Source organism: Leiobunum rupestre, chromosome 1 (genome assembly GCF_980474605.1).
Source record: "Leiobunum rupestre chromosome 1, qqLeiRupe1.1.hap1, whole genome shotgun sequence".
Classification (NCBI taxonomy): Eukaryota; Metazoa; Arthropoda; class Arachnida; order Opiliones; family Sclerosomatidae; genus Leiobunum; species Leiobunum rupestre.
In genome coordinates, this window is record NC_143384.1 from 26,749,610 (window position 1) to 26,765,924 (window position 16,315).

Consider the following 16,315-nt stretch of genomic DNA (forward strand, 5'->3'; position numbering starts at 1 on the left):
CATTTCTAGGCCTTCTCTTAATCCAGGGGGCAATGCCTGGTTAAAAGGAAACACTTGTTGCATACCGTACTGCAAAAGTAATATGTTTAGTTCTAAATGAATGAGTTTTCATCTTTTTCCAAAAGATAATTTTATACGAAATGAATTAACTCTGCCTCCATGAGAAGCTTTAAAATTGCCCGGTATTATAAAAATATTACATATAATTTTAATTATTTATACCATAAGAGGATGATAATAATAACAATATTATCTTCTTATAATTAGTTTTAGTAACATTATATATTTTACCTTTAAATATATTATCGAAAATTAACATTAGTATGTTCCTTATCTGACGCAAAATTATCATGAGGGCAAATACGCGGCTCCAATTGGCTTAAATATGACATTTGGCTAGCCCTACTAACCGTTTAACCGACCGACCGGAAATAGCTCCTTCCCAGATGAATTTGGAGAGGGGAGTAGAAACCGAGTATCTTTTATTGAAGCGTCCATTATTTCTACAATCACAGCTAATTACTGCGAAAAAGCTGATCTAAGTTGGCCGAGCTAAAGTCCTTTTAAAATATCTGGTAGCCCAGTTTGTAGTTTCTTTGTACGACGTCATTACTCGATAGTTTGGAATCGGTCACCATAAAGTCCATAAAGCGTATTACCGCGCTGTCGGTCGACGCGTAACGCGAGGTCGGACAGGTAATAAGGGGAAAGGAAGTAAATGAGGTAGTTGGCAGTGAATTGGAATCGTGACTAAATTCAAATAATAAAAAATACTTTTATTGACATTTTCCCTTCAAACAGTAAATTAACAAAATAAAACAAGTTCTACTTACATAAATCAGGTTTTGAACCTTGCTTAATGGGAGACATTGGGACTATGAATTACTTTTAATTTTATTTATTTAGGGGCTACTTAAGAGAGAGGGAGATAATATAAATTTAAATTAAGACAATTCTTTTAAGGGGAATAAGGGATTAAATCTTAACCGTCTATCTTAAAAGTTTGAATTTTTGGTTCGGGGGAGCGTAATATACCTTCTCTATGGAATCGAACGATTTATGAGTTTATTTCTGGAGGGTAATTTAAAATAACATTTTTATCGGTCCAAAAAAGGGGGGGGGGACACTCTTTCTGGGATTTTCCGTTTTACCGGAGCACTAACGGTAAAATACTTTTAGTCATCTACGAGGGGCTTCGAGAGAAAAAAAAGAAAGAAAGGGCTAGAGGGGGAACCTTTGTAACAGAATTAAAGGGGTGAGACTCAATGGCGACAGATTAGCGGGAGGATTATCGTTTTAGCTTGATGGGTGATCCAAAGTGGGAGGAGGGAAAATAGGAAAATTTCAACGTTACGATAGATGAACGTCTTCTTTCTGGGGATAATCTTTCTTGATGTCTCGCAGTTCTGGGTGTCTGTAGATGACGAGGACGACTTTGTTTCTCGACAAAGAAGGGACGGAGCCAGGATTGTCTCCTACAAACGGGTCGAACTTTGACGACGCGTGGATTGAAAGATTTCTCCTTCTAACCGAACATTGTTCCTACTAACCCTAAAAAGTCTCTATTTGGGGAAGTTGTTGGGCTTAAAACGATATTCGTGCTAAATTAGCATCTTTTTGGGGATTTATTTGGGCATTTCAGCCTCTTTTATTTGAACTTGGGGCTGTCGCGGAGAAAAAGTCCGAACTGGGGAAACTCTTCTGTCATAGCCAAAACTAGTCTGGTCTCATGGAGCCTTGACATAAGCGGCGGCTTCTCTCTGTCTTTTTCTGGGGTGCTCTTTGGTTTTGTTGTTTTTCAGCTTGGGGAGGGTTGAAAATGTGCGGTGCCGGAAGTGTATGTTTAGGTGTGCTTATTGATTTTGGTTGTGGTTTCGAATGACGTAGAAAGACTTCCACGACTTCGATTCGTTGGGCCTGTTGCTATCCTTTGGAAACAACACTGACGCTTCATTAGACTTGCCCTTATTTACTCTCTTCTTTCGTCTTTGGGGTGACGAACGAAAATTTCCTTGGTCCCTGGGCATCTAGGTTGACATGTTGAAAGCTACTGATGAAGTATAGTTTTCAGCAGGGGGTTGCTGGGGAGCTTTCGGTTTGGTTGGGGTTCGTGGTGCAATCGACCTTCGACTTCTTTTTCTAGACTTTGCTGGCGCCAAGGAGAGGAGAAGGAGGAAGGTGTGAAATGAGTAACAATGGGAAAGGATTTTAACGAAGCCAAGGTTAACGAATTGGTTTTAAAAGGATTTTAACTTGATGATTTAATTTAACGTCAAAGGGAGTAATATTTTCTTATAGTTTAGGAGAAGGGTTGTCTGGATATACCAAACCTCGAGGGTCTAGGGATCGCGTAGAGTTTCTTTTATTTATCTCTTTTTCTATATCGATTTAAATTTAATTATTTAAATGATACCATATTTTTAAAGATATCTGTTACCTTTATCCTTAATGAAGGGATCCAATCTGAAACCACTATAACCAATAGTTATCAAGATATCAACTAATTCCATAACCATGATATCTGAAACCATACTTAAGGAATTATTTAACATTTTAATATATTATTATTATTTTACTGTTCTGATTGATTCAGGTGATATAATAATTTTTCCTAGGGATTTAAGTTGGAAACACATATTGGTCATGGGAAAAATAAATGTTTGCTTTATATTTTATCTTGGCTATTATTAATGGAAAATAAAGTAATTAAGGTTTAAATATCCCTTTTATAGGGGAAACTATTTTTATTTCAGACTTTTAATAAAAAGGGGATTAATTACCATAAAAAAAACAAACACAAAAACTTATTTACTATAAAAAAACAGAAAAACATGATATCATAAGTAAATGAATATTTTTTTTCTTGACTTCAGAAGTAAGACTTCTGGGGGGGGGGTAACAAGCGTTCTACACAAACGTTAAAGATTATAACATAGTAATCTCTAGTATTGCTGATAATATATCATAAGAGTAAGTATTTTATTAAAAAACTGTTTGATTTTTTTAATGATTTTAATTCGATTTTTTTAATGTGTCTTTTAAAGAGGTAGGAAGAAAATATGTTTGATCGAAGTCTATTCATTTTGGACCTGTACATGTTTCAATTTAACTTTTATAAGTTTATTATTCATTACTCTCACTGAACGGTTCGCCTAAAGCTTTATTTCATTTTGTTATATTTTATATATTGGATTTGGAATTCCAAAAGTAAGATTTGCGTTGAATTCTCTGAATGTTAGGGAAGGTTCGCTGTTTTTAAAGTTCATTTTGGACCTGTACATGTTTCAATTTAACTTTTTAAGTTTATTATTCATTACTCTCACTGAGTGGTTGGCCTAAAGCTTTATTTTGTACTGTGTGCATTTATATAGTTAAATTGTAATTCCAAAAGTAAGATTTGCGTTGAAGTCTCCGAAAGTTAAAGAAGGTTCGCTGTTTCTAAAGTTCATTTTGGACCTGTACATGTTTCAATTTAACTTTTTAAGTTTATTATTCATTACTCTCACTGAGTGGTTCGCCTAAAGCTTAATTTCATTTTGTTATATTTTATATATTGGATTTGGAATTTCAAAAATAAGATTTGCGTTGAATTCTCCGATTGTTAGGGAAGGTTCGCTGTTTTTAAAGTTCATTTTGGACCTGTACATGTTTCAATTTAACTTTTTAAGTTTATTATTCATTACCCTCACTGAACGGTTCGCCTAAAGCTTTATTTTATACTGTGATAATTTATATAGTTAAATTGTAATTCCAAAAGTAAGATTTGGATAGATATTAAAATTAAGCTTCGAGAAACAGTAATTTCTAGAGTACATTTTTCATTCGATAGTCTTAATTTTTTTAAGGAATAGTATTAAATGGCTTAGTTTTATTTTGCTTCTGATTTAAAAATTAATTTTATTGTTTTTTTAACATTTGTATAAGGAAGGTTATTTAATTTTTTAATAGTTTATATCGAAATTTATTTTGTTATATAAAAATTAAATAACTATATAATTTTGTAATTTATATGTTAACTGCTAATACTTGCAGAGTTCGTGTTATTACAATCAAATTGTACACTTGTTGCTGGATTTTTCCATTATCTTGTATTTTAATGTTTTGAATAAAATTTTAATATCAAGTTTGGCTTTTTAAATTATTTGTTCAGAATACGATATCCAATGAACGTCCTAGTTTCATCCCTATTGAGCTATGATTGAACCAAATTAAAGGCCCAAAGATATCTCTAGGTTTTATAGAAAGACATCCAGGGGACGACCGCCGTAATCGCCGTTGGACGTCCGAAAACTCGTCCCCGGGACGTACTACGGCTATAGACAAACCGGACATTTGGACGTCCTTTAACGTCCAACCGACGTCAACCCCGGATTTTGGGATGTCCTACGGACGAAGGCAAGATCCGAGTGTGACGTCTATCGGATGTCCATAGGACGTGTTTGTGTTTGCTGGGATAATACCGTTAATAAAATTGGTTGTTGTAACTGGCATATTTTTTTCTGAAAAGAGCCTGAGGTTAAAATAACAAATTTAAACCCCGAAAAAAATCTCAATGGCGCCTCTAAATCCTTCGTTGATAACACAAAAAATACGGATTTTTAGGCACTTTTTCGGCAGTCGGTCAAATTCTATCATTGCCTTCTAAGCTCGATATTTTCTTCACGAAAATTAAATAAAACGTTCTTATTTTACGGACATTAACATCAATACAATAATGTTATTGCATAACTATTGGTATACATACTCTTTACATCAAGACATTTAATTTTAAAATCTTCGTTCAAATTATATTAAATAAAAACTGTAAGTTTACAATTCTGCCGAAATATTATCAAGCTCTTAAACAATTGAACCCACGCTTTCTGATGTTCATACCCGATAAAAAGAAGTTCCAATCATCCATTGTTTCGTCTAAGATTACAAAGCAAAAATTACACGCTTTCAAGAACGGTTTTGGCTCAAAACTAAAAAAAACTGAGTTTATGTTGCTATTTGATACTTATAAGTATGTTAAGGTAAGAAAATAACACTATATTTGAAAAACATAAAACTTAAAGTTAATTTTTAATATACTATGAATCCGTTTTATCAGTAAAATATTGGTTTCATCAGTTTGTAAGTTCGTAACCCCACCAATTAGCACCATTATTTATTTCTGTGAGCTTGTTTAGTTATTGTTTAATTTTATGCTGGTAATTTTAGATCAATATTTGAAAACAGCAGGTTTGTATGAGAAAACACGGGATAGCCTTTTTATTACATAGTTTAATTTTAATCGAGAGCTTAAGCTAAAAATTCGTTAATAAATGTTTATTGGTGTACCTAAGTTACTTTGAATGAAAACGATTTAACTATTTACAAAATTATATTTTTGTCTAATTATAAACAACATATTTTGCAGGGAGCGTTTCTTTCTTTCACGATGTTCGTTTTGTTGGATGATGATCATGTCTTGTCACCTTCAATTGCGTTTACCACTTTGCAAATATTAGCAGCAGTCGCTGCAAATTCTTTCCTTTTGCCAAGATTTATAAATGAACTATCAATGGTAAACCTCATTTCAGAGTCATTTTTTAGTATGTTTAAAATATTAACTTGTTTTCCTTTTTAGTTAAGGGTGTCCTTCAAACGGATTAACGGAATTCTGAACGGCAGTGAAATAAAATCATACGTTCAAAATGGCCATTCAAAACATAAAAACAGCACTGGTAAAATAATTGTTATTTTTAAATTAATAAAGGCTTTTCTATCATAAGATTAAACCATGGTTACAGAAAATAGTGGTATAATATGTAATGTTACAAACGTTATTACTACCTACAGCTGCCCAGAGGCAAAACCTTACCAATGCCAAAATTAGATATTTGAGATGTGGGGTTTGTCTAAATTAGTAAATTTTATTAATTCAAGTAATTCGAGTCGTACATGTAAATAAATTTGAATAATATTTGAATAATATTTGAAAAAGCAAAGAGATTGCTTTATTGAACCTATACAATAATTTGTAATCAAAAAGTGGTTAACCAGAAAAAAAATCATAACACCATATGTTCTTGTTAAGACCTAACGTAGTTATTTTTTGTTTTTATAAAAATAAAAAAAACATAATTGAACGGCGAGACCAATTACACGGCAGTAATACATATTTATTTATTAAAAACATGCGGCATAGACGTTATAATTTTAATATAAATTTATAGTTCAGGGTATAAAAAGTTTATAAATTTGCATTTTGTGCAAGTAAGGCTTATCGATTACGTTTTATATCGTCTACTTGCTAGGCGTTAGATTTGATCTTAAGGGTATGAAATTGGCTGTTTTCAAAATGTTTGTCATAGTTTACTACAAAATGTATTGATTGTTGAGATCTAGAAGGTGGTCAGAAAGTGTAGTTACACTTTCTGTTAATAGGGGGATGTATATCGTTTGGTACTGGTTTGACTTTCCGAGTGACTTTCTAACAATAGAGAAGGAAAGCCCAAATTGTCAGCATGCGATTTGGTAGAAGAAACTAAATGATACTATGGTCCTTTACAAAATTATGCCAAAACCAAAAATAATACTCCCATGAAATTACCGTCTTTGCTACTCAGTTTATCCCTCAGAGATTTAATTTTTCACGGTTTATAGAAAAATAAGTAAAATTCCGAAATTGTATATGCTTGCATTTAAAGGAGCTGAATTTTTTTCTAATGAAGGGAAAATAGTCCTAAGCCTTAAAGGGGAACGGTCAAGTTTTAACCAGTTAGATAGCCCTATAGCCCATCAAAAACTAAAATTTATGGCGAAAACCGCATCCAAAAATATTAAGTTGTTAATTTTTAAGATGGCGGCGAAAATTAAAACCCAAACACCTGGCGTTATTTTTCTTTACAACTTTTTGGGTCAAAAGCTATTTTTTCAAGACAAAAAAAGGTACGTGTTAGTATATTGAACGTCTTGTTAATCTTTTGGTGCGGAAATAAGGCCATATTTGGAAAAGCTTGGCTGTTCCCCTTTAAGTAAACTGCTAACAAAATGTATTTTAGATTATTTAAAAGAAATTGGAAACTGCCTGTTTGCTCTATTTCAAAATTGAACAGTTGCCAAATCGTGATTATCAGTTAACCTGTTCGTTTAACCTTAATTCGAGGAAATAAAGTGAACTGCCTATTATTTAAAAGCATTTTATCTATGCAAATTTTCCTTTTGTTAAGTTGGAACTGGGTATATGGGTTTTATTTAATATGAATCACTTATGCGCTATTCACGGTTTTCTTTTGAAGCAATCGAATTTATTGACGGACATTTCACTTGGGATTCTTCGTACGAGCCCGTTGTCCACGGTATAAGTGTGGAATTTCAAAGCGGAATTTTAGCTGCTGTTGTGGGAAAAGTCGGTTCTGGGAAAACCTCTCTACTGTCGTCTGTTCTTGGTGAGACTGAGAAATGCCGTGGAGAGATCACAGTGAACGTAAGATAAAAAATTATATTCTTATTTACTTCATGGTCATTCCCTGAGGGAATTTGGCACAGTGTCCCTTTCCTTCCTTTTTAGTCTCACATCGAATACATATTCGATTCAATGTCGTTAAGTGTGTGTTGTTTGTTTGTGGAAAGCGACGACACGGTAGATGGAGCTGCGAAAAATAATTTCTAATTTAGACTACACCGGGATTCGAACCGAGATTTCTGACCGCGTAGTCTCCAAAACCGCCGCCTTATTCAAGTGAGCAACGCCGTCCTCTTCGAAATTCTAGCTTGAACTTTTAGCCTGGAACACTTTTATTGTTTGTATAGTTGGTCCAGAGATGTCGCGCTGTCCGAAAGTTTCGGCGCGTTATTTTGTTTGGATATTTCATAGCGCAGTTAGTTTGGCGGGAAGTTTAAATTAAACCCAGGTCTCCTTAGGGTGGGTGGGTTGGTCTCAGTCGATAGAACTCTTTTTTCGCCCCCCACGCGTGCCGTTAATTTCCGCCCCCTCATTCGTGCCGTTAATTTCCGCCACCCCCGACCAACCCCCTTAAAGGGAGAGTCACTCATGGGCAAACTACTACAGGACTCGTAATGTAACACTATAAAACTTCGTCTTCCAAATGTTGCGTTGAAATTTTACGTGACGGGCAGCGCCATCTAGTGAAGTTCTTTGAAGTTAAAAATTTGGGACAAGATGGCAGCGTCCATGGAGTTGTAGATTAGATTATTGAAAGGTAAAATTAACGCCGAATTATCATGCTAAGTTATACTAATCTATTTTATTAACTAATATGATAAAAATGTTTGAATATCAGATATTCTTGAGAATATATTTCAATCTAATCTTTGCGAAACGTTTAAAAAACTAGAGGGGGCACAAAATAGCCCTCGTAATGAATCTTCTAAAAGGCTTATATAATATCGAATGGATATTCAATAGAAAGAGTACAGCTTAAGACGTAATATTAACTTCATTTATTACTGGTAAGGCTAAATTTTCCATGAAAATGGGCATTATTCTTAAAAAAAAAACATTTTTTCGGGGCCATAGCTAATAAATTATTTATAAACTCGTAAATCAGGGAGATACTCGCCATTTTGTACAAGATTTTTAACTCTCGCGAATTACGCACGGTAGCGCTCCAGTCGAATAACGCGACAGTTCGAAGATAAATACTCTATGGGAGCTTAGTATGAAATCGCGAGTCCTGTAGTAGTTTGCCCATGAGTCACCGAATGGTACGATATCGTACGTCACGAAAATTGTAATACGCCCAAAAAATTGCGATGAAATCATCGCACTGACGCGTCTTCAACTGATATCCTATTTCCCATAAAACAAATCCGTCACCAGTATGGTGCTTATTAAAGTGTTTCCTCTTTGTGACCCAGTCCAAAGCACATTTGCCCCCCCTTATAGCCAATGTTTTATTCCCGGATATTTCCTCCAAATCTAAACTGAAAGTAGACAAAAAACCTCGGACCCCCGCAAACACATGGAGCCAACGAAAGGCGACCTTTCTGACGCGTAAATCTCATCATCATAGCTTCCACAGGTTGGACACCTTTTTTCCTCCAAGGGTCAAGTCTCATTTTTCGCGCCGAATGATACCCTTCCGCATCTGTATTAAAAAAAATTCTAAACCTATACCTCTAAACTGTGTGCAAGTTTCAGCTCTGTCAGACTGTCAGGTAAACAGGGGGCGCAATAGCCCCCTTTTTTCTATCTTAGGCGTGATATTTGTAATTGATAAACTTTGAAATTCTGTTTAACTTTTCTTATTTAGGTTTAGTTACTAACATTACAAAAATGAAAACAATTGTTTTGTCGTTTCTTCAAAGTTTTATTATTTATTTAAAAAACTTATAATTCCCAACATTAATTTCATTTTATTATCGTCATTCCCTTCACGACGACCCGAGTCGTCCGGCCTTTGACGGCAACGCCCATGTTCATGTGTACATCCATTTCTAGGTCGTTAGGATGGCAATTTATATATCCAAAGAGAAGAAATCACGTAGCCTCAACAGCTTTTGTATTAGTTTGCCCACCAGTGTCTACTAAGGGTGTATGGGGTTTCCCACCCGAATACACCGAACTAATATTACGGTATGGGGTGACTTTTTTGGCCTGCCTTTATCAATGGCCCAATTTGATACCACGAATAACATTTACAAGATTTAATAATACTAAATTTGTGGCGGCTAATGTTAAGAATAAAAAAGAAACAAATAGTTAAATAATTTTAATTTATTTGAAAATTTTGAGCTCCCCGTCTGCAAAAAATTAAATACGTGTCTAATCTTTTTAATGTAATATAATATATTACATCCTTCCACGATCAACTTTTCTAGAATAGGATTATAATTGGAGGGTGGCGGGAAGTATGAATTAGGCAATTTCTTTCGATATGCTAGAATAGGATTGTAATTGGCGGATGGCGGGTTTGAATTAGACAATTTCTTTTGATAAGCTAGAATAGGATTATAATTGGCGGGTGGCGGGAAGTTTGAATTAGACAATTTCTTTCGATATGCTGGAATAGGATTGTAATTGGTCGGTTGCGGGAAGTTTAATTTAGACGATTTCTTTCGATATGCTAGAATAGGATTATAATTGGTGGATGGCGGGTTTGAATTAGACAATTTCTTTCTTTATGCTAGAATAGGATTGTAATTGGCGGGTGGCGGGAAGTTTGAATTGGACAATTTCTTTCGATATGCTAGAATAGGATTATAATTGGTGGGTGGCGGGTTTGAATTAGACAACTCTTTCGATATGGTAGAATAGGATTATAATTGGCAGGTGGCGGGAATTTTTAATTAGATAATTTCTTTCGATATGTTATAATAGGAATATTTTTCGACGTTGTAAATTAAATATATTGGATAATTATTGCACGACGGAAGACATCGAAGGTAGCTAAACTATTTAACCTTTGATACTTTGCGTCGATGTGAAACTAATATTTCGGCTGGGCCGACTTGCTTACCATTTTTAGGAGATAAGCATATAGCTGATGTATTTTTTTAATGGTTAGTTATTCAGCGTATTCTTTTAAATGAAAGAAATATCTTACGAAATACTTACCGCATCTTTAACGCTTATTTTATTTCAACACTCGCCCTTGAAGAAAATACCGTCGAATAGCTATATTAAACATCTGGTAGTGGACGTCTCGTTTACTTCCTGTTGACGTTGTGACACATACCCCATTAAAAAGACCAATATCTTTCAATTTCCAATATCACATAATGACTCGCACACCCAGAAAATCAATGACTGCATTAGGAATCGTAGATGTCCAAATATACACACCAATAAAAATGTATTAACAAGAATATAAAAACTTACAATTCTCAAAGAACAGAAAGCCACTTGACTAAACGACAGCTCGTATATTAATAAATGACCGTAGATGGAATAGTTAGGGCTCTTTATAAATAAAAACCAACTAACCCAATTGATGAACTGTATTTAACATCTTAATCCGTCGAGAAAACGTTTAAAATAAATTTCGAAGTAATGATGACCAGTTAAAAACCAGACCAACATAAGTGTAAGGGCACGATGTATACAACTCGATATTTCCTTCATAAAGGAACCATAACGCTTGAAAACTAAATAGCTAAACCGACAAAAATATACGACTGATTCTGAAAAAACGAATTAAATAACAAAAAACTAACTAGGTGAACCAACCACGGGTTCAACCCTTTAACCATCTCATCTGCTGAATGCGCTAAAACAAGATTTGACCTTTAAATTTTCATACGTAAAAAATTTAGACTTTAAAAACTTTGAATATACTCTTCCGCTTTTGCTGAGCTTATTATTTTGTGTCGGTGGTTCTGTGGTAGAACACTCACCTGTCATGCAGGAGGGCTTGAATCCCGCCAGATGCGAATGCAAATTGATATTATTTAAGACGAAAACCGTAAACAATTGGTGGAAACCCCGCCATTTGGACGTTGAGACGTATATCGTAACCCTCAGCACTCGGGCCGTCCCAAAAGTCCACAAGAAGAAGTTGGAGAGTAAACACCCATACATACAAAACGCATACACAACAAACTCATCACCCACAACCGCCATAACACACTACACATAAACATTACAAAAAACAAACTATCGAATAAAACGGAGTTGAAAACGTCGCGACGGTGAGCGTTAACGAAAAAACAACCGCACTCAACCCAATCGCAAATTCATCCGTTAACGCTCACCGTCATACGGTTGGTTTGCCTCCCTTTAAACTGCGAACACGGTTTTAGACTTTGCCCCGGTAACGCGTTCGTAGCACACAGACACACACATACACCCACACACAGACACGGTGATTGTAAAACCCCTCCGAGGGGACTATGTTCGATTCCCGGCCGGCGCCAATAAATCGGAAATTGGTACTAAGACGAATACCGTGAAAAATTGGTGGAAACCCTGCCATTGGACGTTCAGTAACACTCAGCACTCACTTGTCAGTCCGTCCCAAAAGTCAATAAGAAGAGGTTGAAGAGGAAACGCCCGTACAAACACAACAAACAAAATCACAAACACAATAGACTCAACAAACACAAACACAAACACAACAGACTCAACACCCACCACCGTCATAACACAAACACAACAAACTCAACACCCACAACTGTCATAACACAAACTCAACATTCACACCCTTCACATAAACATTACAATAACGCAATATCCCATCAAACTGAGTTAAAACTGTCGCGACGGTGAGCGTTAACGAAAACAAACCATTCAAACCCAACCCAACCGCAAATTAAACCGTTAAAGCTCACCGCCACACGGTGGTTTTGCCAACCCTTCGACAGTCCTAGCAACTGCGAATGCAGAGATATCGAGAAACTGCGTACGCAATGATTAACCTTTGCACGGAAAATGCGAACGCATTCGCAAGACAGACACACAGACACACAAACACACGGACAGACAGACAGAAAGTTTCTTGTTCGGGAGGAAGAGTTTCGTGGTCTTTAATTCCATTTACCCAAAAATATTTGGAATACGAAATTAACTTATCAACCAGTCTATCACTTAATGTTAGCTTTATATGAATTTAAAGTGTGTATAGATGGACAGTTAAGTCTGTTAAGACAAAGCGTACCGGTTATAGACCTAATGTTTAGTGTATTGGTGGACAATTTTTCGAAATTTCAAGCGGGTTATAAACCATTGCAGAAGGGACAAGCCCCCTGTGGTTATACGCCGCCTTCCGCATCTCTCAGGATCACCAAGCGGAAAAAGATTTTTGTAATCAATTTATAGGTTATTGTCCTTTGACGTAAGGAAATTGATTGATCATTGTTTAATTGACTTAAAATATTTGAAAAACATTTTCAGTTTATAAATAATTTTTTTATTAGTAAATGTTTTCTTTGTTATCATACCCTACCAAAATTAGTGTACACTAGCAAATTAAATAATATTTATATTATATTCACGATTTGAGGAACCGCATTCAATAAACTACCAAATACTTTTACCGTTATAGATTCAGTGTATTTTCGTACGAGTTTCCTCTAATAAGTTAATAATTAGCTTATACCCAAGGCACTACCTTAGGCCTAGCGACTTAATTTAATTCGACGATGCGTAACGTAAGAAAATAGTTAAATTTTTTTTTATTCCAATTGTACATCATTTAAAATTTCCATAAAATTACAATACCAACGCGTTTCTTAATCATTCGGTAGAGTAGTCCGTTTCAGTAGTCTTTTCGCACAATCTTTGATATCAGTTTTAATATGTTGAAAACGAGGTTTGGCTACCAACACACTAGCTCACAAAGTTATTGGTTATATTGATTTATGGTGGAACTGAACGTGATATAGCGTCTACATTTTAATATCCCCATCATGGCCAATGGTCTAGATTTCTTCCAATCTAGAGTTTCAATGACATGAGTAATTAAACTATAGACCAGAGTATTCTCGTTAGTGTTTGAATAGGGTGCTTGAGTTGAATCATACTCGCACGGTATATTACCGCAGTTCTGGTTTAAAACGAATTTACATCTCGGGTAATATTTAGCATCGTTCTTTTCCCAACATAGTAACTCTCCAGCACAGCAGAAACATTTGACACAATCTTTGTAATATGTATAGAAGAGGCCAGCCTGTGCCAAATCTCTCACATCTAAGAAATCAATCGGGAAATCCATTAACTACTGTAATCTTAAAAATTCAGATCGCATGAGTCCTAAATTCCAAGGATCGTTCGTTTCGAGAAGCACGGGGACGTTTTCAGTATTTTCATCCCGAACAAATGTGCAATTTGGGTACCGTTGTATATGTTTTAGTAAAGGTACATTAACCTTCTGCCAACCGTTAACTAGACCATCGCAAGCAAAACACAATACAAAATCTTTATGCCCGGTGTAAAAGAATCCGGCGTTTGCTAACTCGTTTACATTTAAAAAGGTTTGCCGGAAAATTTGAGTTGAAACTCTCTATCCATTTTCTTTCAAAATGCATTTTTTACGCCTTCGTGGGGAAAGATGGTTCAAAATTTAGCTCGTGTCACCCGACGGAAAATTGTAACTGGCGTCACCTAGCGTTAAAATGTAACTGGCGTTACCTAGCGGTAAAATGTAACTGGCGTCACCTAGCGGTAAATTGTAAAATCGAACGATTTTGTGCCGTTTTGGAAAATTTATTTTTTCACCGGTAGGTGTCACACAAAATGTTTCAATAGAAAAGTTGTAGGGCATAGTCGAAAGTGTAAAAATAATTTTGGTTCGGTTGCAAAAGACCTATTTTTCACTGAGTTTGGAGGTCGGGGAAAAACAAGTTGTACTAGCAGGCAATAGCCTATAACGTAAACAATCGTACATAATCACAACTTTCATGTACATTGATTTAAGGGAACTTATGCTTTCAGCTATGTAGTTAATAATCAGATCTGCAAAAAGTTATTGTTAAAACAATTATTACGTTCAACACCTAATTAGACAAAGTAGACAAAGACCGCGTCTTCCATTTCGACGTGGTTACGAGTAAAATCATCAAAGATTTATAGACCAAAAATTACGCTTATTTTTCTTTTGTTGTTTTTAAACGTGAAATATCAATTGACCGAGTAGTATTTAAAGCGTTTCCATTTCAAAGTTAAAACTTTATCTCAGCTTGGCCGATTGTTGTCCAGTGTGCCTCTTTACACTCGAGATCAGCGCGCTCATATGCTAGAATTAATTTACGGAGAAGGTCGTCGTAATGCTACTCTAGTAAGTCAGTTATATAGACGAAGATTTCCCAATTGCAGACCAAGTCATACGACGGTTTTAAGAGTGGTCCGCGACTTCGACAACTGGGGTAATATCAATCCGAGGTTTCGTGGACATGGAAAACACCATACTTGCCTACTTCGTCGCCTATCCTCGAGCGAGCGTCAGGACTGCCAGCTTTGACTTAGGGTTGGATCGAAACTACGTTTGGAGAACACTCAAAAGACACTATTTTCATCCTTATCGAGCGACACTTCACCAAGGACTGCATGACGGTGATAGACCGCGCCGACTCGACTTCTGCAATTGGTTTTGCCTCATGGCTGACGCACACCAGGATTTTCACGATCAACTACTGATGTCCGACGAATGTTCATTCGGAAGAGATGGGCCTTTCTACCGTCAAAACCAACATATGTGGGACTACGAGAATCCACACTGGGGATTTGCTCACCGCCACCAAGTGCAGTTTCGTTTAAATGTGTGGGCTGGTCAGTTAGAATTATTGGCCCGTTCTTCCTGCCAAATCGTCTGAACGGTCAAAACTACTTGGAGTTCCTTCAAAATGAAATATCCAACGTGTTGGACGACATTCCTCTGGCCGAGTACAGACGCATCTGGTTCCAGCAAGATGGGAAGAACTGGTCCTGTTCGTTGGCCTGCAAGATCCCCTGATCTAACACCACTCGACTTTTTTCTTTGGGGATTCGTAAAGGACTACGTATACCAAACACCTGTGACGAGCGTTGAAGATTTACGACATAGAATCATCGAAGCATGTCGCCGGGTGACTCCAGAAATGGTTCGGGGAGCATTTCGCAATATGCAACATCGTGCATATTTGTGCATTGCATTAGAAGGTGGCATTTTTGAAAACATTTTGTAGAAGTCATTAAAAACATTTGGGCTAATTATTATTTGTTTATTTTTCTAAATCTTATAACTGAAATGCATGTTACCTACAATTCGTTTAAGGCTAATGCCTGCTAGTACAACTTGTTTTTCCCCCCAACCTCCAAACTCAGTGAAAAATAGGTCTTTTTCAACCGAACCAAAATTATTTTTACACTTTCGACTATGCCCTACAACTTTTCTATTGAAACATTTTGCGTGACACCTACCGGTGAAAAAATAAATTTTCCAAAACGGCACAAAATCGTTCGATTTTTCGGAAATTTAGCAACCAAAGCTTTCCGTACCTAACAAATAAACCCTGAAAATTTCAGAACACTAGCATAAATACATTTTGAGACAAATGGCCTGATCGAGCAAATTGAGACACCCTGTATAGTTTAACAGAGGAACGTTATTAAAAGGAACTCTTCGAAGAAAGACATTTGAGTTCTTCCAATAAGTTGATTTTAAACAGTTTTTTAAATGAATCCAGTATAGTAAAATGTTCAAAAATACCACCTCTCAATAGGAACCAAATAGTACGAAAATTGTGCTTTCAGCCGCCACACTCATTACCAAAAACACCTGTTCATTATTCCCGCCCATTATTCCATGACTCTATTATATACGACCTTCAACGTTTAACCATTATTGACAATAACTAAGTCAATCTTGTATGCGCGGGATATTATAACTTTTTGGCTTTTATTCTTGAAGAC

At 35.8% G+C, this 16,315-nt stretch overlaps 1 protein-coding gene across 1 annotated transcript in view; it reads left to right on the top strand.

Moving 5' to 3' along the window:
- Window positions 1–1,359: 1,359 nt before the first annotated feature.
- LOC149961991 (ATP-binding cassette sub-family C member 2-like) overlaps window positions 1,360–16,315 on the top strand; it is a 74,548-nt gene continuing 59,592 nt past the window's right edge. Inside the window, exons 1-4 of the mRNA XM_090164226.1 lie at window positions 1,360–1,470; window positions 5,402–5,548; window positions 5,612–5,708; window positions 7,266–7,453. Of these exons, the coding sequence (XP_090020352.1) occupies window positions 1,360–1,470; window positions 5,402–5,548; window positions 5,612–5,708; window positions 7,266–7,453 (543 nt within the window). The remainder of the gene's footprint in view (window positions 1,471–5,401; window positions 5,549–5,611; window positions 5,709–7,265; window positions 7,454–16,315) is intronic.